This window comes from Oncorhynchus mykiss, chromosome 5 (assembly GCF_057628025.1).
Source record: "Oncorhynchus mykiss isolate SJ-2025 chromosome 5, ASM5762802v1, whole genome shotgun sequence".
Lineage (NCBI taxonomy): Eukaryota > Metazoa > Chordata > Actinopteri > Salmoniformes > Salmonidae > Oncorhynchus > Oncorhynchus mykiss.
In genome coordinates, this window is record NC_143026.1 from 13,271,651 (window position 1) to 13,296,531 (window position 24,881).

General features: G+C 48.0%; 1 protein-coding gene across 9 annotated transcripts in view; it reads left to right on the forward strand.

Annotated features, from left to right (window-relative positions):
* Positions 1-18,290, forward strand: part of dennd1a (DENN domain containing 1A) — a 171,130-nt gene extending 152,840 nt beyond the window's left edge. For 3 of the 9 annotated variants that reach the window (XM_090233752.1, XM_036976815.2, XM_036976817.2), the window contains 5 exons: positions 5,809-5,871; positions 11,370-11,440; positions 13,665-13,802; positions 14,706-14,940; positions 15,163-18,290. In XM_090233752.1, coding sequence (XP_090089878.1) covers positions 5,809-5,871; positions 11,370-11,440; positions 13,665-13,802; positions 14,706-14,940; positions 15,163-16,272 — 1,617 coding nt within the window. In that variant the 3' untranslated portion in view covers positions 16,273-18,290. The remainder of the gene's footprint in view (positions 1-5,808; positions 5,872-11,369; positions 11,441-13,664; positions 13,803-14,705; positions 14,941-15,162) is intronic. The other 6 variants (XM_090233753.1, XM_036976816.2, XM_090233754.1 and 3 more) reach the window with 3 other exon arrangements.
* Positions 18,291-24,881: the final 6,591 nt, after the last annotated feature.

The following is a 24,881-nucleotide window of genomic DNA, read 5'->3' on the forward strand; positions in this document are numbered from 1 at the left end:
CATCAATTTTAACCATATTCCCTGTCCCTGCTGAAGAAAAGCAGGCCCAAACCATGATGCTGCCACCACCATGTTTGACAGTGGGGATGGTGTGTTCAGCTGTGTTGCTTTTACGCCAAACATAACGTTTTGCATTGTTGCCAAAAAGTTCAATTTTGGTTTCATCTGACCAAAGCACCTTCTTCCACATGTTTGGTGTGTCTCCCAGGTGGCTTGTGGCAAACTTTAAACAACACTTTTTATGGATATCTTTAAGAAATGGCTTTCTTCTTGCCACTCTTCCATAAAGGCCAGATTTGTGCAATATATGACTGACTGTTGTCCTATGGACAGAGTCTCCCACCTCAGCTGTAGATCTCTGCAGTTCATCCAGAGTGATCATGGGCCTCTTGGCTGCATCTCTGATCAGTCTTCTCCTTGTATGAGCTGAAAGTTTAGAGGGACGGCCAGGTCTTGGTAGATTTGCAGTGGTCTGATACTCCTTCCATTTCAATATTATCGCTTGCGCAGTGCTCCTTGGGATGTTTAAAGCTTGGGAAATCTTTTTGTATCCAAATCCGGCTTTAAACTTCTTCACAACAGTATCTCGGACCTGCCTGGTGAGTTCCTTGTTCTTCATGATGCTCTCTGCGCTTTTAACGGACCTCTGAGACTATCACAGTGCAGGTGCATTTATACGGAGACTTGATTACACACAGGTGGATTGTATTTATCATCATTAGTCATTTAGGTCAACATTGGATCATTCAGAGATCCTCACTGAACTTCTGGAGAGAGTTTGCTGCACTGAAAGTAAGGGGGCTGAATAATTTTGCACGCCCAATTTTTCAGTTTTTTATTTGTTAAAAAAGTTTGAAATATCCAAGAAATGTCGTTCCACTTCATGATTGTGTCCCACTTGTTGTTGATTCTTCACAAAAAAAATACAGTTTTATATCTTTATGTTTGAAGCCTGAAATGTGGCAAAAGGTCGCAAAGTTCAAGGGGGCCGAATACTTTCGCAAGGCACTGTATATGCTCCTAAAAAAACACTACTGTCCTATAGTCACAGTTGTTTAAAGAAAAGTCTCCCCCAGTCTTTCCTATTTACAGTCATCGTTATAACTATAGAAATACTGTATATAAATATCTATCTGATTTGCACAGTGTGACTGTCCTTTTGCTACTGTGCTGTCAGTTCTATAATTTTATCACAATCGTTGTTATTGGTTCTCTATCGTTCCATCTCTTTTGTTGCACTCATTCCTTGTCGTTTCTCATGTTTCACACGCTCTATCATGCATGTCTCTGAGTCTCCACTGGCTCTGATCCATCCTTTCAGCCATGTCTCTGAGTCTCCACTCGCTCTGATCCATCCTGTCATCCATGTCACTGAGTCTCCACTGGCTCTAATCCATCCTGTCATCCATGTCACTGAGTCTCCACTGGCTCTAATCCATCCTGTCATCCATGTCTGAGTCTCCACTGGCTCTAATCCATCCTGTCATCCATGTCACTGAGTCTCCACTGGCTCTAATCCATCCTGTCATCCATGTCTGAGTCTCCACTGGCTCTAATCCATCCTGTCATCCATGTCACTGAGTCTCCACTGGCTCTAATCCATCCTGTCATCCATGTCACTGAGTCTCCACTGGCTCTAATCCATCCTGTCATCCATGTCTGAGTCTCCACTGGCTCTAATCCATCCTGTCATCCATGTCTCTGAGTCTCCACTGGCTCTAATCCATCCTGTCATCCATGTCTCTGAGTCTCCACTCGCTAAACGTAATAATACCATTGGATCTCATTTGTAAACGTAATAATACTATTGGATCTCATTTCTAAATAATACCATTGGATCTCATTTCTAAACGTAATAATACTATTGGATCTCATTTCTAAACATAATAATACCAACGGATCTCATTTTTAAACAATAATAGCATTGGATCTCAGTTAAACCATTCCACTAGTTAGTGTCTAGCAACCCTAACTAAGCTGGAGTGAAATCAAGTGTAATACATTACAGTCAACATAAAATAAATAAAAAATCAAATCAATACTTAGTCGACATACTCCAAGACATAAAGTGGTGTTAAAGCTTTAAACAAGGAGAAGGTTAAGAGGTACTCTGGTCTGAAAAGCATCTCAACCACTGTCACCATGACCACAGGGGACTCCAAGACACATCACCGTGACGATGTTGACACCACGCTGACAGAGGACCCCGTTCATTATGTCGCTATGGTAACCCCCCCAGTAGCCCTCATGCCTCTGCCTCCTCCGCTGCTATTAAGAGAGAAAAGGGGGGGGGGGTGAGAAGAGAGATGGGAGGGAGATACCGAGAGAGAGAGAGAACGTCGTTGAGGTTTTGCTCCCAGCACCCTCCATCCATCTCTTCCTCTCATTAGAGCGCTGAATAATTAGGACACACACGTCCTCTCTCTTTCTAATATACACACACACCTGTCAGGACAACGTTCGTTAAAAGCATTGTCATCCGCAACGAGGATACAGTGTCAGTTAGCTGAGACTTTGTTCAAGGAGGGCCTAGCAACATCTGTTTTTGTGTTGGTGTGGGTACGTGGTATTGAGTGGAGGGGATGTTGTAGTGGTTGTCTAATGTGGTTGTGTGGTGGGGATTGTCTGGTGTGGTTGTGTGGTGGGGGTTGTCTGGTGTGGTTGTGTGGTGGGGGTTGTCTGGTTTGGTTGTGTGGTGGGGTTTGTCTAATGTGGTTGTGTGGTGGGGGTTGTCTGGTGTGGTTGTGTGGTGGGGGTTGTCTGGTTTGGTTGTGTGGTGGGGGTTGTCTGGTGTGGTTGTGTGGTGGGGGTTGTCTGGTTTGGTTGTGTGGTGGGGGTTGTCTGGTGTGGTTGTGTGGTGGGGATTGTCTGGTGTGGTTGTGTGGTGGGGGTTGTCTGGTTTGGTTGTGTGGTGGGGGTTGTCTAATGTGGTTGTTTGTTGGGGTTTGTCTAATGTGGTTGTCTGGTTTGGTTGTGTGGTTGGGGTTGTCTAATGTGGTTGTCTGGTTTGGTTGTGTGGTGGGGGTTGTCTGGTGGGGATTGTCTGGTTTGGTTGTGTGGTGGGGGTTGTCTAATATGGTTGTCTGGTGGGGGTTGTCTGGTGGGGGTTGTCTGGTTTGGTTGTGTGGTGGGGGTTGTCTAATATGGTTGTGTGGTGGGGGTTGTCTAATATGGTTGTGTGGTGGGGGTTGTCTGGTATGGTTGTGTGGTGGGGGTTGTCTAATGTGGTTGTGTGGTGGGGGTTGTCTAATGTGGTTGTGTGGTGGGGGTGGTCTGGTTTGGTTGTGTGGTGGGGGTTGTCTAATGTGGTTGTCTGGTTTGGTTGTGTGGTGGGGTTTGTCTAATGTGGTTGTGTGGTGGGGGTTGTCTAATGTGGTTGTGTGGTGGGGGTTGTCTAATGTGGTTGTCTGGTTTGGTTGTGTGGTGGGGGTTGTCTAATGTGGTTGTCTGGTTTGGTTGTGTGGTGGGGGTTGTCTAATGTGGTTGTCTGGTTTGGTTGTGTGGCGGGGGTTGTCTAATGTGGTTGTGTGGTGGGGGTTGTCTAATGTGGTTGTGTGGTGGGGGTTGTCTGGTTTGGTTGTGTGGTGGGGGTTGTCTAATGTGGTTGTGTGGTGGGGGTTGTCTGGTTTGGTTGTGTGGTGGGGTTGTGTGGTGGGGGTTGTCTAATGTGGTTGTCTGGTTTGGTTGTGTGGTGGGGGTTGTCTAATGTGGTTGTGTGGTGGGGGTTGTCTAATGTGGTTGTGTGGTTGGGGTTGTGTGGTGGGGGTGGTTGTGTGGTGGGGGTTGTCTGATGTGGTTGTGTGGTGGGGGTTGTCTAATGTGGTTGTGTGGTGGGGGTTGTCTGGTTTGGTTGTCTGGTGGGGGTTGTCTGGTGGGGTTGTCTGGTGGGGGTTGTCTGGTGGGGGTTGTCTGGTTTGGTTGTGTGGTGGGAGTTGTCTGATGTGGTTGTGTGGTGGGGGTTGTCTGGTTTGGTTGTGTGGTGGGGGTTGTCTGGTTTGATTGTCTGGTGGGGGTTGTGTGGTGGGGGTTGTCTGGTGTGGTTGTGTGGTGGGGGTTGTCTGGTGGGGGTTGTCTAATGTGGTTGTGTGGTGGGGGTTGTCTAATGTGGTTGTGTGGTGGGGGTTGTCTGATGTGGTTGTCTGGTGGGGGTTGTCTGGTTTGGTTGTGTGGTGGGGGTTGTCTAATATGGTTGTGTGGTGGGGGTTGTCTGGTGGGGGTTGTCTGGTTTGGTTGTGTGGTGGGGGTTGTCTAATATGGTTGTGTGGTGGGGGTTGTCTAATATGGTTGTGTGGTGGGGGTTGTCTAATGTGGTTGTCTGGTTTGGTTGTGTGGTGGGGGTTGTCTAATGTGGTTGTCTGGTTTGGTTGTGTGGTGGGGGTTGTCTAATGTGGTTGTGTGGTGGGGGTTGTCTGGTTTGGTTGTGTGGTGGGGGTTGTCTGGTTTGGTTGTGTGGTGGGGGTTGTCTAATGTGGTTGTCTGGTTTGGTTGTGTGGTGGGGTTTGTCTAATGTGGTTGTGTGGGGGGGTTGTCTAATGTGGTTGTGTGGTGGGGGTTGTCTAATGTGGTTGTGTGGTGGGGGTTGTCTGGTTTGGTTGTGTGGTGGGCTTGTGTGGTGGGGTTGTGTGGTGGGGGTTGTCTAATGTGGTTGTCTGGTTTGGTTGTGTGGTGGGGGTTGTCTAATGTGGTTGTGTGGTGGGGGTTGTCTAATGTGGTTGTGTGGTTGGGGTTGTGTGGTGGGGGTTGTCTGATGTGGTTGTGTGGTGGGGGTTGTCTGGTGGGGTTGTCTGGTGGGGTTGTCTGGTGGGGGTTGTCTGGTGGGGGTTGTCTGATGTGGTTGTGTGGTGGGGGTTGTCTGGTTTGGTTGTCTGGTGGGGGTTGTCTGGTGGGGTTGTCTGGTGGGGGTTGTCTGGTGGGGGTTGTCTGGTTTGGTTGTGTGGTGGGAGTTGTCTGATGTGGTTGTGTGGTGGGGGTTGTCTGGTGTGGTTGTCTGGTGGGGGTTGTGTGGTGGGGGTTGTCTGGTGTGGTTGTGTGGTGGGGGTTGTCTGGTGCAGGTTGTGTGGTGGGGGTTGTCTAATGTGGTTGTGTGGTGGGGGTTGTCTGATTTGGTTGTGTGGTGGGGGTTGTCTAATGTGGTTGTGTGGTGGGGGTTGTCTAATGTGGTTGTGTTGTGGGGGTTATGTGGTGGGGTTGTCTGATGTGGTTGTCTAGTGGGGGTTGTGTGGTGGGGGTTGTCTGTGGTTGTGTGGTGGGGTTTTTGTGGTGGGGTTGTGTAGTGGGGGTTGTCTGTGGTTGTGTGGCGGGGGTTGTCTGTGGTTGTCTGGTGGGGGTTGTCTGATGTGGTTGTGTGGTGGGGGTTGTCTGATGTGGTTGTATGGTGGGGGTTGTCTGGTGGGGGTCTGTGTGGTGGGGGTTGTGGGGTTATGTGGGTTGTCTGATGTGGTTGTGTGGTGGGGGTTGTGTGGTGGGGATTGTCTGTGGTTGTTTGGTGGGGGTTGTGTTGTGGGGCTTGTGTGATGGGGTTGTCTGATGTGGTTATGTGGTGGGGGTTGTGTGGTGGGAGTTGTGTGATGGGGTTGTCTGATGTGGTTCTGTGGTGGGGGTTGTGTGGTGGGAGTTGTGTATTGCCAGGCAGAGATGCAGACTAAATAAGGAATATGTGAGATTGTGTCACTCCATCTGAAGATGAAACAAATATGTACATGTAATGTAGTGTGTGTGGGCATGCATATACAGAATGTTTGTGTGTGTACATTATCATATCCCTCCATTGCTATTTATGTGTGTGACCCCTGGGTGTCTCTGGTGCAGCCCCTCCGAGAGCCTCCCCCTCGGCCCCCTCCTCCCAGGCTCCAATGCGGCAACGCGCGGCCCGTGAGTACCTGCCCACTCTACCCCTCTACCTCTAGTCTCTGGCCTTGGCACCTGAGTTTGTGATTTGGAGTTTGTGCTTGTGTGCGTGCGTGCTTATCGACTGGTATACTGTCAGAGTATGCGTCACAGGTATGTTCCATCTATCATGCTGTGCTCTCAGAGGTACAGGGTGACCTTTGAACGACAGGTTGCCTAGCGGTTAGAGCGTTGGGCCATTAACCAAATCCCAGAGCCGGCAAGGTGGAAAAATCAGAGGGGTTGGGTTAAATGTGGAAGACACATTTCAGTTGAAGGCAGTCAGTTGGAAAACTGACTAGGTTTCTTCCTTTCCTTAACCTAACGTTGACTGGAGGGACTAATCCACTCCCATTCATTCACCTGATCTTTCTGCTCTGTTTCAGTGTGTATACCTGAGTTTCCTCCTGTGTGTGTGTGTGTGTGTGTGTGTGTGTGTGTGTGTGTGTGTGTGTGTGTGACATCTAGTGCACAGCTCTTTAACAGTTACTTAAACTCATGGCTGCTAAGCCACTGTCGTATGTTACACTGGCCTGAGCTATTTCTCTGGAGCTTGTGTAATGCTTCTCTTCACATTTCCCTTCAATCCTATGCCTGGTCCCGAGGACCCACAGGCTTTGGTTCTATCCCAGCGATAACAACCCCCACCACACAACGTCATCGTTCTAAAGATCCTTAAGAAAAGGTGTCATCATTCGTGGTGCAATGATGAAGAAGCTCCCCCTATCGCGTGCGCACACACACTCACACACACACTCTCTCACACACCACACCACACACACATAACCCCCCCCCCCCATGACCTCCCTCCCTGCTCAGGATTAATTAAGCCTTTCACTTTTTACACCCATCCCTCCCTTTCCTCTCTTCTTCCTCCTCTCACTCCCTACCTCGCTATTGTTTCCCCAGTCCCTATTGTTTCCCCGACTCTGTTTCCCAGTATCAATTGTTTCCCCAGTCTCTATTGTTTCCCAGCCTCTATTGTTTCCCAGTCTCTATCTATTGTTTCCCCAGTCTCTATTGTTTCCCAGTCTCTATTGTTTCCCCAGTCTCTATTGTTTCCCAGACTCTGTTTCCCCGTCTCTATTGTTTCCCAGTCTCTATTGTTTCCCAGTCTCTATTGTTTCCCAGTCTCTATTGTTTCCCAGACTCTATTGTTTCCCAGACTCTATTGTTTCCCAGTCTCTATTGTTTCCCAGTCTCTATTGTTTCCCAGTCTCTATTGTTTCCCCAGTCTCTATTGTTTCCCAGGCTCTATCTATTGTTTCCCAGCCTCTATTGTTTCCCCAGTCTCTATTGTTTCCCCAGTCTATATTGTTTCCCCAGTCTATTGTTTCCCAGGCTCTATCTATTGTTTCCCAGGCTCTATCTATTGTTTCCCAGTCTCTATTGTTTCCCAGACTCTATTGTTTCCCAGTCTCTATTGTTTCCCCAGTCTCTATTGTTTCCCAGTCTCTATTGTTTCCTAGCCTCTATTGTTTCCCAGTCTCTATTGTTTCCCCAGTCTCTATTGTTTCACAGGCTCTATCTATTGTTTCCCAGCCTCTATTGTTTCCCCAGGCTCTATTGTTTCCCCAGGCTCTATTGTTTCCCAGGCTCTATCTATTGTTTCCCAGTCTCTATTGTTTCCCCAGTCTCTATTGTTTCCCCAGTCTCTATTGTTTCCCCAGTCTCTATCTATTGTTTCCCGGGCTCTATCTATTGTTTCGCAGCCTCTATTGTTTCCCAGTCTCTATTGTTTCCCCAGTCTCTATTGTTTCCCAGGCTATATCTATTGTTTCCCAGTCTCTATTGTTTCCCCAGTCTCTATTGTTTCCCAGTCTCTATTGTTTCCCCAGTCTCTATTTCCCAGTCTCTATTGTTTCCCAGCCTCTATTGTTTCCCAGGCTCTATTGTTTCCCAGACTCTATTGTTTCCCCGGCTCTATAGTTACCCCGTCTCTATTGTTTCCCAGGCTCTATTGTTTCCCAGGCTCTATTGTTTCCCAGTCTCTATAGTTTCCCAGACTTTATTGTTTCCCAGACTTTATTGTTTCCCAGTCTCTATTGTTTCCCAGGTCTCTATTGTTTCTCAGGTCTCTATTGTTTCCCAGACTCTGTTTCCCAGAATCTATAGTTTCCCAGACTCTGTTTCCCAGTCTTTATAGTTTCCCAGACTATATTGTTTTCCAGACTCTATTGTTTCCCAGACTCTATCTATTGTTTCCCAGACTTTATCTATTGCTTCCAAGACCCTATCTATTGTTTTCCAGACTCTGTTTCCCAGTCTTTATAGTTTCCCAGACTATAATGTGTCTCAGTATCTATTGTTTCCCAGGCTCTATTGTTTCCCAGTCTCTATTGTTTCCCAGTCTCTATTGTTTCCCAGCCTCTATTGTTCCCAGCCTCTATTGTTTCCCAGGCTCTATTGTTTCCCAGACTCTATTGTTTCCCCGGCTCTAGTGCTTCCCAGTCTCTATTGTTTCCCAGGCTCTATAGTTTCCCAGGCTCTATAGTTTCCCAGTCTCTATAGTTACCCAGTCTCTATTGTTTCCCAGGCTCTATTGTTTCCCAGGCTCTATTGTTTCCCAGGCTCTATTGTTTCCCAGGCTCTATAGTTTCCCAGACTTTATTGTTTCCCAGTCTCTATTGTTTCCCAGGTCTCTATTGTTTCCCAGGTCTCTATTGTTTCCCAGACTCTGTTTCCCAGAATCTATAGTTTCCCAGACTCTGTTTCCCAGTCTTTATAGTTTCCCAGACTATATTGTTGCCCAGACTCTATTGTTTCCCAGACTCTATTGTTTCCCAGACTCTGTTTCCCAGTCTCTATAGTTTCACAGACTCTATTGTTTCCCAGACTCTATAGTTTCCCCAGCTCTAGTGTTTCCCAGACTCTATTGTTTCTCTGTCTATATCTACTGTTTCCCAGGCTCTATAGTTTCCCAGTCTCTATTGTTTCCCAGTCTCTATTGTTTCCCAGACTCTATTGTTTCCCAGACTCTATCTATTGTTTCCCAGACTCTGTTTCCCAGTCTTTATAGTTTCCAAGTCTCTATTGTTTCCCAGTCTCTATTGTTACCCCAGTCTCTATTGTTTCCCAGGCTCTATTGTTTCCCACACTCAATCTATTGTTTCCCAGACTATATTGTTTCCCCGGCTCTAGTGTTTCCCAGTCTCTATTGTTTACCAGACTCTATTGTTTCCCAGTCTCTATTGTTACCCCAGTCTCTATTGTTTCCACAGTCTCTTTTGTTTCCCAGACTCTATTGTTTCCCTGTCTATATCTATTGTTTCCACAGACTCTATTGTTTCCCAGACTCTATTGTTTCACTGTCTATATCTATTGTTTCCCAGTCTTTATAGTTTCCCACACTATATTGTGTCCCAGTCTCTTTTGTTTCCCAGTCTCTTTTGTTTCCCAGTCTCTATTGTTTCCCAGTCTCTATAGTTTCCCTGTCTATATCTACTGTTTCCCAGGCTCTAGTGTTTCCCAGTCTCTATAGTTTCCCTGTCTATATCTACTGTTTCCCAGGCTCTATTGTTTCCCAGGCTCTATTGTTTCCCAGTCTCTTTTGTTTCCCAGTCTCTATTGTTTCCCAGACTCTATTGTTTCCCTGTCTATATCTATTGTTTCCAGTCTCTATTGTTTCCCAGTCTCTATAGTTTCCCTGTCTATATCTACTGTTTCCCAGGCTCTATTGTTTTCCAGTCTCTTTTGTTTCCCAGTCTCTATTGTTTCCCAGTCTCTATTGTTTCCCAGACTCTATAGTTACCCAGTCTCTATTGTTTCCCAGTCTCTATAGTTTCCCAGACTCTATTGTTTCCCAGACTCTATTGTTTCCCAGACTCTATCTATTGTTTCCAAGACCCTATCTATTGTTTCCCAGTCTCTATAGTTTCCCAGTCTCTATAGTTTCCCAGTCTCTATAGTTTCCCAGTCTCTATAGTTTCCCAGTCTCTATAGTTTTCCAGTCTCTATAGTTTCCCAGACTATATTGTTTCCCAGTCTCTATAGTTTCCCAGACTCTGTTTCCCAGACTATATTGTTTCCAATACCCTATCTATTGTTTCCCAGACTCTATAGTTTCCCACACTATATTGTGTCCCAGTCTCTTTTGTTTCCCAGTCTCTTTTGTTTCCCAGTCTCTATTGTTTCCCAGTCTCTATAGTTTCCCTGTCTATATCTACTGTTTCCCAGGCTTTAGTGTTTCCCAGTCTCTATAGTTTCCCTGTCTATATCTACTGTTTCCCAGGCTCTATTGTTTCCCAGGCTCTATTGTTTCCCAGTCTCTTTTGTTTCCCAGTCTCTATTGTTTCCCAGACTCTATATCTATTGTTTCCACAGACTCTATTGTTTCCCAGACTCTATTGTTTCCCTGTCTATATATATTGTTTCCCGGGCTCTATAGTTTCTCACTCTATAGTTTCCCAGTCTCTATAGTTTCCCAGACTCTATTGTTTCCCAGTCTTTATAGTTTCCCTGTCTATATCTACTGTTTCCCAGGCTCTATAGTTTCCCAGACTCTATTGTTTCCCAGTCTCTTTTGTTTCCCAGTCTCTATAGTTTCCCTGTCTATATCTACTGTTTCCCAGGCTCTATAGTTTCCCAGGCTCTATAGTTTCCCAGACTCTATTGTTTCCCAGTCTCTTTTGTTTCCCAGTCTCTATAGTTTCCCTGTCTATATATACTGTTTCCCAGTCTCTATTGTTTCCCAGTCTCTATAGTTTCCCAGTCTCTATAGTTTCCCAGACTCTATTGTTTCCCAGTCTCTTTTGTTTCCCAGTCTCTATAGTTTCCCTGTCTATATCTACTGTGTCCCAGTCTCTTTTGTTTCCCAGTCTCTATTGTTTCCCAGTCTCTATAGTTTCCCAGACTCTATTGTATCCCAGACTCTATTGTTTCCCAGACTCTATCTATTGTTTCCAAGACCCTATCTATTGTTTCCCAGTCTCTATAGTTTCCCAGACTCTGTTTCCCAGACTATATTGTTTCCAAGACCCTATCTATTGTTTCCCAGACTCTATAGTTTCCAAGACACCCCCCCCCCCCCCCCCCCACACACACACTAATTAGTCTTGCAGTTCTTTCCTACCTCCTCCCACTGAGTTTGACCCTCTGGGTTAGGGTCAGGGCTGGGGGCAGCTGGAAATACCAGATCACATTTGACCTCTAACCCCTCACTGAACCCCATGACCTCTGACCACACCTGGTCTCTAGCTGTAGGGTTGCTCTGTTATGACACATCCTACACCATCCAAGGTTTAGGGTTCACCACATTTTTTTGCGGAATGTCTTTGGTGTCAGACAGGAGAAGATCACTATATTCTGTGTGGATATGACATTTTACCTATCAACTGATATTCACATACGGGCTAATGTCTAAGCATGTGTATTGACATATCAACATGCATATGGGCTAACATATGTGCACAATATTTTCTGTGTCTGTGTCCGTTAGTGTAACTCGATTGGAATAGTTTGTTTTATTTTTTATATTTCCACAGGCCCGTCCACCTAGGCCTCAGGTGGCCAAGAGACCTCGCAGCAACGTGGGCCTGGAGAGTAGCCCTGAACAGTAAGACCACCAAGCTACACTATACACATCACCATCATCGTCATCACCTAGTTCCTCATAATCTACACTATACATATCCTCAAATCACCCATCATCTTCATCTCCTAGTCCCTCATAATCTACACTATACACATCCTCATCACCCATCATCCTCACCATCATTGTCATCACCTAGTTCCTCATAAGCTACACTTTACATATCCTCAAATCACCATCATCGTCATCACCTAGTTCCTTATAATCTACACTATACATATCCTCAAATCACCCATCATCTTCATCACCTAGTCCCTCATAATCTACACTATACACATCCTCATCACCCATCATCCTCACCATCATCGTCATCACCTAGTTCCTCATAATATACACTATACACATCCTCAAATCACCCATCTTCATCATCACCATCTTCATCACCTAGTTCCTAATAAGCTACACACTTACTGAGGTCTGCAACTACAACAGATTGTTTTAGTTTTCATTTGGACAGGGTTCTCCAGCTCCAGTGCTGGATAGATACTGGATGTGCAGGCTTTTGCTCAAGCCCTGCAGAAATCCAAAAAGGAAGAACACAATTAGTTGATTATTTTGGACTGAAGTTGGAGAACCCTGTCCTATACTAATAATGAGGAACTTGCAACTATACCCACTACCATGTTATTGACACATACACAAACACTTCATCTACATACTCACTACCAGAAACGCACATATTAGCCGCAGTATAATGTATGCAGATACATTCCATGATATCCCTGGAAACCCTCTATTTATGTTGGTACTATGCCCCACAGTCCCAGAAGCTTGTATGAAAGCTTCTGAGGGCTAGTGTGGCATGAAGCTAACCATTGGGAGTTAGCCAATTTCACAGTCTCCTAAGGTGTAGAGTAGCATGAAGCTAACCATTGGGAGTTAGCCAATTTCACGGTCTCCTGAGGTGTAGAGTAGCATGAAGCTAACCATTGGGAGTTAGCCAATTTCACGGTCTCCTGAGGTGTAGAGTAGTATGAAGCTAACCATTGGGAGTTAGCCAATTTCACGGTCTCCTGAGGTGTAGAGTAGCATGAAGCTAACCATTGGGAGTTAGCCAATTTCACGGTCTCCTGAGGTGTAGAGTAGCATGAAGCTAACCATTGGGAGTTAGCCAATTTCACAGTCTCCTGAGGTGTAGAGTAGCATGAAGCTAACCATTGGGAGTTAGCCAATTTCACGGTCTCCTGAGGTGTAGAGTAGCATGAAGCTAACCATTGGGAGTTAGCCAATTTCACAGTCTCCTGAGGTGTAGAGTAGCATGAAGCTAACCATTGGGAGCTAGCCAATTTCACAGTCTCCTGAGGTGTGGAGTAGCATGAAGCTAACCATTGGGAGTTAGCCAATTTCACAGTCTCCTGAGGTGTAGAGTAGCATGAAGCTAACCATTGGGAGTTAGCCAATTTCACAGTCTCCTGAGGTGTAGAGTAGCATGAAGCTAACCATTGGGAGTTAGCCAACTATTCTCAATACATTACACCTCGGGGTTTTCAGTTCATAGTGTGTTTGAACCTTTCTCACAGTTAAGTCACAATCAAATATTCATGGAGTTTTTAGGCTGGACTTGGCCACTAGATTAACAAAGCTGTAACAATCTAAGTGTTTTATTCAAAGGTTGTGGGAATGCTTATTTGTTTTTTTATACAATGCGTGGGTCTAATCCTGAATGCTGATTGGTTAAAAGTTAAAAACCACTTGATTGAAGACCCACAGACGACACTCAGACTCGTGTTTGGTGAAGTCTACATATGTTTGCTGCCCTCTTGTGGCCTATGAAAATAAGTTGTTGGATTGGTCTGTTACCAATGAAGAAAAATATGTCACAGGCCAAGACTAAGATTTCTCTCTTTCAGTCTTTTTCAATCATCTCTCCATTTCTCACACCTTATTGAAAAACAAATAAATCATTCAATCAAATTAAAGTGTTCTGTTCTATATCTTTCAGTCATACATAAATTATTTTTTAAAGATAACCTTTCACACAAAATCATCTGATATACAAAAAATGATTAAATTTTCTTTCTCTTTGTCTGTCTCTCTCTCTCTCTCTCTCTCTCTCTCTCTCTCCATCCTCTCTCTCTCTCTCGCTGCTCTGTGTGGGATATGGGATATCTCTTTATCTCTCCTTCCTTTTCTATCACTGTCATTCCCTTTCTTTCTCTCTCTGCCTATGCTTATCTACCTCCCCTAGTGGTGGCCGTCCCACACGTCACTACACAGTCTTTCTGTCCGAGGACTCATCAGGCGACGAGCTGCAGCACGAAGACCACTCCATTGCCAGCTTCCCCGAGAACTTTCTCTTCTCTGCCCCCTTCGAATGGTCACCCCTGTACGCTGCACTCCTACCTATGATAATGCACTCACTTCATTGTGTAGTGCTTCTTTGATTGGCTTATCTCCGTCCGGCTCGATGCATGATTGGGCAGCTGATCCGCAACTCTTCCAATGTTTTTTCTTTGATTGTTTTCTGATTGGCTGAACACGATCTCTTTCTGCTGTCTGCATGTTTTGTAGTCCATCTCTCAAATGGTTTTTGGCTCCATTGCCAGCAAACATTAAAATCTGCTGCAATAGTAGCTTATCATGTAGCAAAACAAAGCAGGCCTCAGTCAGGCAAGTGTAGAGACAGCAAGTGTAGAGACAGCAAGTGTAGAGACAGCAAGTGTAGAGACAGCAAGTGTAGCGACAGCAAGTGTAGCGACAACAAGTGTAGAGACAGATTGCCGTTCAAACAGGCAGGAATACAGCATAATCCGTATGATATGATGTAGGATGTATTTCTGCCTGCTTGAACGGCAGTAAGCTCAGGTACACATGAAAACATGACATGACCCTGAGAATCGATAGAACATCGCTCCGATATGCACAGAAATTATATAACATTCAAAATGGTTGAATCTTTCCTTTAATAGTCGTATCTATGTGCTGGGACTGTAACAGTGTAACTGCTCACAGAGGTGGGTAACTCCAGTCCTCGGGGGTCTGATTGGTGTCACAGTTTTTCTCCATCCCTAGTAAACACAGCTGATTAATCAAATTGTGTTCTAAACTGAAGATCATGATTGGTGTCACAGTTTTGCCTCCATTAATCAATTAATCAGGCCCCCGAGGACTGGAGTTGCCCACCCCTGTCAACAGTTTACTGTACTGAATGTGACAATATTAATTATGTGCAACTGTGCGTGCAGCCTTGCACACATGCATGTAACTAATTAAATAATTTGTCCTACAGGCCGCCTCCTTACCGCTCCCTGAAAGAGGCGGAGGAGGGGGAGGAGCCCATCAGCGGCCCCTCCTACACAGCCCCGCCCAGCCCAGTGATGGAGAAGTTTGCTGATATCAACCTGCTGGGGAACATGTTCAGCTGCTTGGACGAGCCTGAGGGACAGCAACTCAGCCTGGCCAAGAGCCTGGAGGACCTCCGCACACCCAAAGACCCCCAGGAGCAGCAGAAATTAATCTACCAGGTACCAGAGGACACGTGGGACATGGTGGCTACAGACCTGGATCAAAAATGGATTTCAGGGGTCTGAAACTCCCGGTTTGCGTGCCAAAAACAGCCCACGAGCCGGTTAAAAAAACTGTTCGACTTCTGTGGTCCATTATCTATCTATACTCATGTTACATTATATAGCATTTGATAGTACAGGTTATCAGCTGTTTTAGTCTCTTGTTTCTTTCCTCTGTAGCGGATGGACCTGAGTGGCACCCTTCCAGGCCTCAAGCACTCCAACCCCTACAACAAGATGTGGAGCATGCATGGGCAGGATGATATGGCCATGTCCGGCCGGGTGTCTCCGAATTGGGACCGACCCCTGTCCGTGCCCCCCCCTGACCTGGAAGAGCTGCAGCCCCCTAGCCGAGAGAGCTTCGGTCCCGGGGTCCTCGAGCGGCCGGATCTCTTCACCAGCCACAGCCAAGGGGAGTGCATCACCATCCCCCGTCCCCAGGGAAGGAAAACCCCAGAGCCAGGTAAGGTCTTGGGTCCGCCACCAGTGCCCCAGCCCCGGATCAAGCCGGGGGTAGTGGGGGATGGTGGGACCACTACAGCAGGGGGGCAGGAGTTCCGGCAGGCCCTTGGGATGGGGGGTGACCTGATGCTGCAGCCCACCAAGATGGACTTCAATGACGGGGAGGATGTGGACCTGCTCAGCCTCCTGGACCCCCTGAACAACCCGGCCCAGACCACCACCACCCCAGCCTTGGCAGGGGAAGGAGCAGACTCACGGTCCTGTGCCGAACCTCCAACCTCCAGGCCTGTTCTCCCGCCACGTCCCTACCCTCAGAGCCTGCCCCCCTTCCACCAACACATGCCCCTGAACCCCTTCACCCCGCCCCTCGGCTACTCCACCCACAGACACTACTCGCCCACCGTAGCGGGGAATCCCTTCGGCGGCCGTGCCTACGGGCCTCCCGCCTCCACCTATTTCCACGCCTCCCCCCATGGTCACCCTCCTCACCCTCTTTCTACAATGCTGGGGCTCTACAGACTGTCCTCCCCCGTGGGGTCTACCCTCCCTCCTGGTATGGGATCCATGCGGTCTGCCTTCCCCAATCATGGCGGTCCTCCCCCCACCTCCTCAGGCAGCCACCATGCTCTCTCTAACCTGTTGGACTCCCCCTCGGTCCCCACCCCTAGCCTCGCCACTAGGGTACTGCCAAAGCCTCCCAACACTGCAGAGGACTCCAACGAGACTCAGGATCCCTTTGGGGACCTACTGGCCATGGCTAAGCCGGCCGCTGCACCACCTAAAAAGAAGGTGGAGGGCCTTCGGGGGAAGTGGGAGACTTTTGACTAACCCCCCTTTCCTTACTTTCCACGTGTGGGCGTTGTCTTATTCACCTCTTCCCTGCACCAGCTTATGCTGCTGACCAATGAGTAACAGAGTCTGTGTGTCAGGCGACCAATCAAGAGGCTGGGTTCCAAGCTGTCCCCTCTCCCCCGTCTCCCCCTCTGCTAAATGTCGGGGTTCATACCTCACTCTTTCTCTCTCTCCCTCTCTCTCCCCCTCCTCTCTCCGTCTCTCTCTGTCTCTATGTTTCTCTCTCTCTCCGTCTCTCTCTGTCTCTGTTTCTCTCTCTCTCCGTCTCTCTCTGTGTCTCTGTTTCTCTCTCTCTCCCTCTCTCTCCCCCTCCTCTCTCCGTCTCTCTCTCTCCTCTCTCTCTCCCTCTCTTTCTGTCTCTCTCTCTCCCTCTCTGTTTCTCTCTGTCTCTATCCGTCTCTCTCTGTCTCTCTCTCTCTCCCCCTCCTCTCTCCCTCTGTTTCTCTTTCTCTCTCTCCGTCTCTCTCTGTCTCTCCCTCTCTCTCTGTCTCTCTCTCTCCCCCTCCTCTCTCCCTCTCTCTCGGTCTCCCTCTCTCTCTCTCCGTCTCTCTCTATGTCTCTCCCTCCCTCTCTCTCTGTCTCCCTCTTTCTATGTCTCCCTCTCTCTCTGTCTCTCTCTCCCCCTCTCTCCCTCTCTCTCTGTTTCTATGTTTCTCTCTCTCTCTCTCCCCCCTCCTCTCTCTCTCCTCTCTCTCTCTCTCCTCTCTCTCTTCTCTCTCTCCTCTCTCTATGTCTCTCTCTCCCCTCTCTCTCCTCTCTCCTCTCTCTCGTCCTTCAGTCTGGAATGGGACTCTCAACCCGGCCTTGCTTCTTTCAGTACGCTGTATATGCCAACCATGCACAGCCCATGCTAGCACGCTCTTGCACAGTATCCCTTGGTATTAGCTGTGTGTGTTCAATGCCTTCACTTAGACGTTAGCTTAGCTCAAACTGGAAGGCGTGTGGCCTCTAAAACACATCTTGACTCTATCCTGGGACCCGGCACCAAAAGGCCATCATGTCTCAGAAACTGTCAGAGCCGTGTCTGTTGCTACGATGGTAATGCTAATCATTAGAGTAGCTAGTAGTTTGTGGATTTCCCTGCTTAGCGGTGTTCTAGTCCGATCTGTGGCACATCACTAACATGCAGTCCGTCCACCCTCAATGTGTTCAGCGGCGTCATGTTTGTAGAGGAAACTCTTGAATGATACATGATTTTGTTTGCCTGGACTAACTAATGGACTGTTGTCATTGACTGAAGCAAATCCACCAGAACATTTTGACTGAACGGGGTTGGTTGTGGACCTTGGTTTACGTTATGCCGGTTACAGCAATCTTTCAGGTGAAACTTTTGCTAATTCATTTGTCAAACTTTAAGATGCCATGATTGTAAATTCCTATGTCGTAGGAGAGGACTATAGAACAACCATGTTGCACCAATCATGTTTGCTATTTAAACTCATCCCATGTATTCCCTAACCCTTTGTTAATTTTGGCCTTATTCTAAGTGTTATCATGTTTTCTGTGTCTGAGGACAGTGATCATCTACTACTGAGTCACTGGCTGCTTGCTCAGTGTGCTGCTACTATGTGTGCAAGAGTGTAAAGTATGTACTGACAAAATGGCTATCGTTGTCAGTTGCGATTGCAACGGATTGCCAGTGCGCTTCCGTTTGGATCCGAAATGACTCAAATCAGGACCTAGACCAAGAACTAAGACGACACTAGTCTGTGACACTATAGGACGTTTGTCCCGACAACTGCTACAAATAAACCCCCACCGCCTTGTGGGTAATCACATTCATGGAGTCATTGGGGCTAACATTTGGGAGAACTCCTACATGCTAATGCTAAAGGCTAACAGTGTGGTGGAAGATACAGTAAGGCTGTGGAGCAAAATCATGTCAAATGATGTCTGTGGAAAATTTAATTGGAACACATCTTGGTCCTTGCTTTGTATGTAGAGGGAACAAAATAGAATGTACAGTGTATGATTGATTAAAGAGATATCAAGTACTGTGTCGGCTAATACTAGAAACATTAAGTCAAGTTTCATCTTTTGGAACTCCTCCTCAGAGTTAGCGCTTTTCTCCTCTCTGGTCACAACAGCCTATGGAGAACGGGACTAATGAGTTAGCAAGAACTTCAGTGACATTTAAGTCTTTCTTAGTCCATCCTCAAATGGTTTGCAAAATATTTCCCCCAGTTTTAGACGATGATTCACCTATACTACAATATGCATTTATAATATGGACCTTTTTAATTGATTTTGTCAAAAAGGTTTGCAAAATACAGACTTTTCTCTGAAGCACGGTGTTAGTGACGTTGATTAGCTAGTCATACATTACTCAAGTTAGCGATAATTAATTCACAAGTGATTAGTGATTAGCTGTCAATATTTAACTGGCTATATCTAGACATCCCTAAGTATTCATTGTGTTTATAAGAAACACAATCATTAGTACTGCACTCACCCTTAGTATTCATTGAATAATAATACATGGGATTTATATATCGCTTTTCAAGGAACCCTATGGTTTGTATGCACCTTTCTTAGGGGCTGTGGTAACTTTTGATCGACTATACATTTGAAGTGTGGTTTAAGAATCCGAGCAATGCAAATGAAATCTCACTCTAACACTTGGTCAAGACAGCAGCACAGTATTTATTGAATGAGTGAACATTCAGTGACAACAGTCTTTGCCTTACCGTCAAGGATACTCCATTATGTTTTAATCCATATCTACGTTGGTCAAAAGTCCTTGGTGTGTCTATTTATTGCTGATGTAGATGGTGTCCATACCTCCACATCCCCTCCACATCCCCGTCCACATCCCCTGTATCTTCCCTCCACATCCCCTGTCCACATCCCCTGTATCTTCCCTCCACATCCCCTGTCCACATCCCCTGTATCTTCCCTCCACATCCCCTGTCCACATCCCCTGTATCTTCCCTCCACATCCCCTGTCCACATCCCCTGTATCTTCCCTCCACATCCCCTGTCCACATCTCCTGTATCTTCCCTCCACATCCCCTGTATCTTCCCTCCACATCCCCTCCCCCTCCACATTCCCTTCCACTTCCCCTGTATCTTCCCTCCACATCCCCTGTCCACATCCCCTGTATCTTCCCTTCCACATCCCCTGTATCTTCCCTCCACATCCCCTGTCCACATCCCCTGTATCTTCCCTTCACATCCCCTGTCCACATCCCCTGTATCTTCCCTCCACATCCCCTGTCCACATCCCCTGCATCTTCCCTCCACATTCCCTTCCACATCCCCTGTATCTTCCCTCCACATCCCCTGTCCACACCCCCTGTATCTTCCCTTCACATCCCCTGTATCTTCCCTCCACATTCCCTTCCACATTCCCTGTATCTTCCCTTCACCTTCCCTTCCACATCCCCTGTATCTCCCCTCCACAGCCCCTCCATATCCCCTCCACATCTCCTCCATATCCCCTCCACATCCCCTCCCCTCCACATCCCCTGTCCACATCCCCTGTATCTCCCCTCTATATCCCCTCCCCTCCATATCCCCTCCATATCCCCTTCCACATCCCCTGTATCTCCCCTCTATATCCCCTCCATATCCCCTCCATATCCCCTCCCCTCCACATCCCCTCCATATCCCCTCCACCTCCCTTTCCCTCCACAACCCCTCCCTCCCTCCTCCACCTCCCCTTCCCTCCACCTCCCCTTCCCTCCACAACCCCTCCCTCCCTCCTCCACCTCCCCTTCCCTCCTCCACCTCCCCTTCCCTCCACCTTCCCTTCCCTCCACATCCCCTTCCCTCCATATCCCCTCCACCTCCCTTTCCCTCCACAACCCCTCCCTCCCTCCTCCACCTCCCCTTCCCTCCACCTCCCCTTCCCTCCACAACCCCTCCCTCCCTCCTCCACCTCCCCTTCCCTCCTCCACCTCCCCTTCCCTCCACCTCCCCTTCCCTCCACAACCCCTCCTTCCCTCCTCCACCTCCCCTTCCCTCCACCTCCCCTTCCCTCCACCTCCCCTTCCCTCCACAACCCCTCCTTCCCTCCTCCACCTCCCCTTCCCTCCACCTCCCCTTCCCTCCACCTTCCCTTCCCTCCACATCCCCTTCCCTCCATATCCCCTCCACCTCCCTTTCCCTCCACAACCCCTCCCTCCCTCCTCCACCTCCCCTTCCCTCCACCTCCCCTTCCCTCCACAACCCCTCCCTCCCTCCTCCACCTCCCCTTCCCTCCTCCACCTCCCCTTCCCTCCACCTCCCCTTCCCTCCACAACCCCTCCTTCCCTCCTCCACCTCCCCTTCCCTCCACCTTCCCTTCCCTCCACATCCCCTTCCCTCCACATCCCCTTCCCTCCACATCCCCTTCCCTCCACCTTCCCTTCCCTCCACATCCCCTTCCCTCCACATCCCCTTCCCTCCACATCCCCTTCCCTCCACATCCCCTTCCCTCCACATCCCCTTCCCTCCACATCCCCTTCCCTCCACATCCCCTTCCCTCCACCTTCCCTCCACCTCCCCTTCCCTCCACCTTCCCTTCCCTCCACATCCCCTTCCCTCCATATCCCCTCCACCTCCCTTTCCCTCCACAACCCCTCCCTCCCTCCTCCACCTCCCCTTCCCTCCACCTCCCCTTCCCTCCACAACCCCTCCCTCCCTCCTCCACCTCCCCTTCCCTCCTCCACCTCCCCTTCCCTCCACCTCCCCTTCCCTCCACAACCCCTCCTTCCCTCCTCCACCTCCCCTTCCCTCCACCTTCCCTTCCCTCCACATCCCCTTCCCTCCACATCCCCTTCCCTCCACATCCCCTTCCCTCCACCTTCCCTTCCCTCCACATCCCCTTCCCTCCACATCCCCTTCCCTCCACATCCCCTTCCCTCCACATCCCCTTCCCTCCACATCCCCTTCCCTCCACATCCCCTTCCCTCCACATCCCCTTCCCTCCACATCCCCTTCCCTCCACCTCCCCTTCCCTCCACATCCCCTTCCCTCCTCCACCTCCCCTTCCCTCCTCCACATCCCCTTCCCTCCACCTCCCCTTCCCTCCACATCCCCTTCCCTCCTCCACCTCCCCTTCCCTCCTCCACATCCCCTTCCCTCCACCTCCCCTTCCCTCCACCTTCCCTCCACCTCCTTTTTAGTTTTTTTCTGTTAGTTTTTCTCGTTTGTATATCTCTCACGATTATAAAGAACACAGTCACACAATCACTGCCTGGCTTCTTTTTATTCCCTTCTTTAGCTAGTAGTTGTACTGATTCTCTTATTTTCTAGCCATGTTTCTGTCTGCCACTCTCATTGGATCTGCAGTGTGATCTGCTTATTGACCACCCTATTCCCTGAAGTCAGACTGGAACTATTGTGTCTTCTGAAGACCCTTAGTAGTGTTTTTTGGACCTTGTGTGTTAATAAATTGGGTTCTAAGAAAGATCAATTACTTTCTCAGGATGTTTGTTTACAGTGTTTTTGGGGGGCAGATTCTTTTAGCATGTTGACCATTTATATTCAGATCTTATGAGCTGCAACACACAGATATAAAGGTAAGGTATTTCCCTCACAAATCAGAACCAGCCGTTGTTCCTCAAAGCTGGGCTCAGCTGCACTAGGCTAATGCTAACTAACTCCAAAAGCTCCTATAAATTGAAGGGACACTCGAGCAACTAGAGGTACAGTATCCATCGCCTTATAATTGAAAGGTGCTGACTCAGTTTTCTCAGTGTTTTTATTATAAGAATCTCCCGACAATTTTTTTTTTGTTAACACATATTTACAGTTCAATAACAACAAGGTTGTGTTTGTGTAGAATCCTCTATACAGTGCGGTCTTTATTGCATATTTTTGAACTCTTGCTTTCTATGCAAAACCTTGTATGAACAGTATCAACATAAGAAATGTCCAGCGTCACTGAAAGTAGAATGTGAAAACAGTGCAAACTAATGCAGATATCGAACAACCCAGCAAAGAACTACTGTCAAATCATTTCTGACATAATTTACAACAATAAGAGACAAAAGTTTAGATTTTCCTCAGTATATAAAAGAACTAGGATAAAAGTACAGCAGTGTTTTCTCAGTATACAGTTCATATTTGTATCACATTACTTTTCGCTAAAGATTTGATGGAACCCATTCCTCTTATTCTTCAGTTGGGTCTTGCTGTGACTTGATGTTTGCATTAAGAAACAGTGAAGCACTTCACTTTTAAGGAAACATTTCTTTGTACAATACAGTCAAAGTCCAAGTATAACAAGATGTTTGAGAATGTGACAAGAAGATAAAGGCATAGTGACATTTTGCCTTACTTTCGTTGTTTCCAGTCACATACTTACAGTACCCCAGCTTTTGGTGAGAGTGACATCTTCAAATAAGGACAGGTGAATATACTCAGGCTTTAACACAGATATCTGCATCGTCAGTTTGTTTAAATCAGAAACGTCTATCCTGTTGTTTCATCACTAATCTAGCTGCTCAGAAAGCCAATTAACACAAAATGAGTGGAAGAACATCCTTTGGGCTTAATGTCAACTTAAAATCAAACACGTTTGAACGACCAAAAATATACAAACTATAGCCTCTTCACACAAAAAGAAAATCAGTCATTCAAATTTCGGAAGGGGTAGGGATTGTGGAGTCCGACAGAGAGCGAGGTCTCACAAGGATTAATTAATTCTCCAAAATGCCAGTTCTAGAACTGTGTAACCTTGAGTGTGTAGTGGTGCCACAATTCCACATATTGTGACCATGGAGGATAAATTAGTCTTATGAGCAGAGTTCCTGGGGTGGAAGAGACAGACATGTCTTCAACAGGCAGTACATTTTGGGCAGATTTTTTTCTAGTGGTGACTAAAGTGGCTTTGTAAAGAAAACCAACCCGTTGATTACAATTGCTTTTGGCCCATAGGCTTCTTAAACGGTGCAGAACCATTGAACCTTTAGTTGTAAAAATGGTAAAATACTGAACCCCCCCTTTAAGATTGTTGCCCTACCTTTCACCAAGAATGGCAAGGCTCTAGTAAGGGTGTGGGTAGGTGGTGCCCCCTGTTAATGTATTTCTTAAAAAAGAAAAGTCCATCCATCTTCCCAATGCTCACTCCTCGAGCATATGCCTCCTCTCCGTCTGTGGGAGACGAGCGGTTGTCCTTTGGTCCTTGGGCTCCCCCAACCAGAATGCTCCAACTGTCAGTTCTCGACCAACCAACCCCCACTGTCCACCCCCACTCCTCCAACTGTCAGTTCTCTACCAACCAACCCCCACTGCCCACCCCCACTCCTCCAACTGTCAGTTCTCTACCAACCAACCCCCACTGCCCACCCCCACTCCTCCAACTGTCAGTTCTCTACCAACCAACCCCCACTGTCCACCTCCACTCCTCCAACTGTCAGTTCTCTACCAACCAACCCCACTGCCCACCCCCACTCCTCCAACTGTCAGTTCTCTACCAACCAACCCCACTGCCCACCCCCACTCCTCCAACTGTCAGTTCTCTACCAACCAACCCCCACTGTCCACCTCCACTCCTCCAACTGTCAGTTCTCTACCAACCAACCCCACTGCCCACCCCCACTCCTCCAACTGTCAGTTCTCTACCAACCAACCCCCACTGCCCACCTCCACTCCTCCAACTGTCAGTTCTCTACCAACCAACCCCACTGCCCACCCCCACTCCTCCAACTGTCAGTTCTCTACCAACCAACCCCCACTGCCCACCTCCACTCTTCCAACTGTCAGTTCTCTACCAACCAACCCCAACTGCCCACCTCCACTCCTCCAACTGTCAGTTCTCTACCAACCAACCCCCACTGCCCACCTCCACTCCTCCAAATGTCAGTTCTCTACCAACCAACCCCCACTGCCCACCTCCACTCCTCCAACTGTCAGTTCTCTACCAACCAACCCCCACTGCCCACCTCCACTCCTCCAACTGTCAGTTCTCTACCAACCACTGCCCACCTCCACTCCTCCAACTGTCAGTTCTCTACCAACCAACCCCCACTGCTCACCCCCACTGTCAGTTCTCTACCAACCAACCCCCACTGCCCACCCCCACTGTCAGTTCTCTACCAACCAGCCCCCACTGCTCACCCCCACTGTCAGTTCTCTACCAACCACTGCCCCCCTCCACTCCTCCAACTGTCAGTTCTCTACCAACCAACCCCCACTGCCCACCCCCACTCCTCCAACTGTCAGTTCTCTACCAACCAACCCCCACTGCTCACCCCCACTTTCAGTTCTCTACCAACAACCCCCACTGCCCACCCCCACTCCTCCAACTGTCAGTTCTCTACCAACCAACCCCCACTGCTCACCCCCACTGTCAGTTCTCTACCAACCAACCCCCACTGCTCACCCCCACTGTCAGTTCTCTACCAACCAGCCCCCACTACCCACCCCCCAGTCCTCCAACTGTCAGTTCTCTGCCAACCCTCACTCCTTTAACCTCCACTCCCTCCCCAAGATCCTCAAAACCACTCACACATTAGATCAGTCCATCAAAACACAATTACACAGCACCACTGGGTCAGTAACATGTCCATCCGTCCAGCAGGGGGCAGTAGATCTTCTCTTCTCCCCCTGTATCTCCTTCCAGCCAGCTAGACTGACTATACAGAGTCTATTGTCTC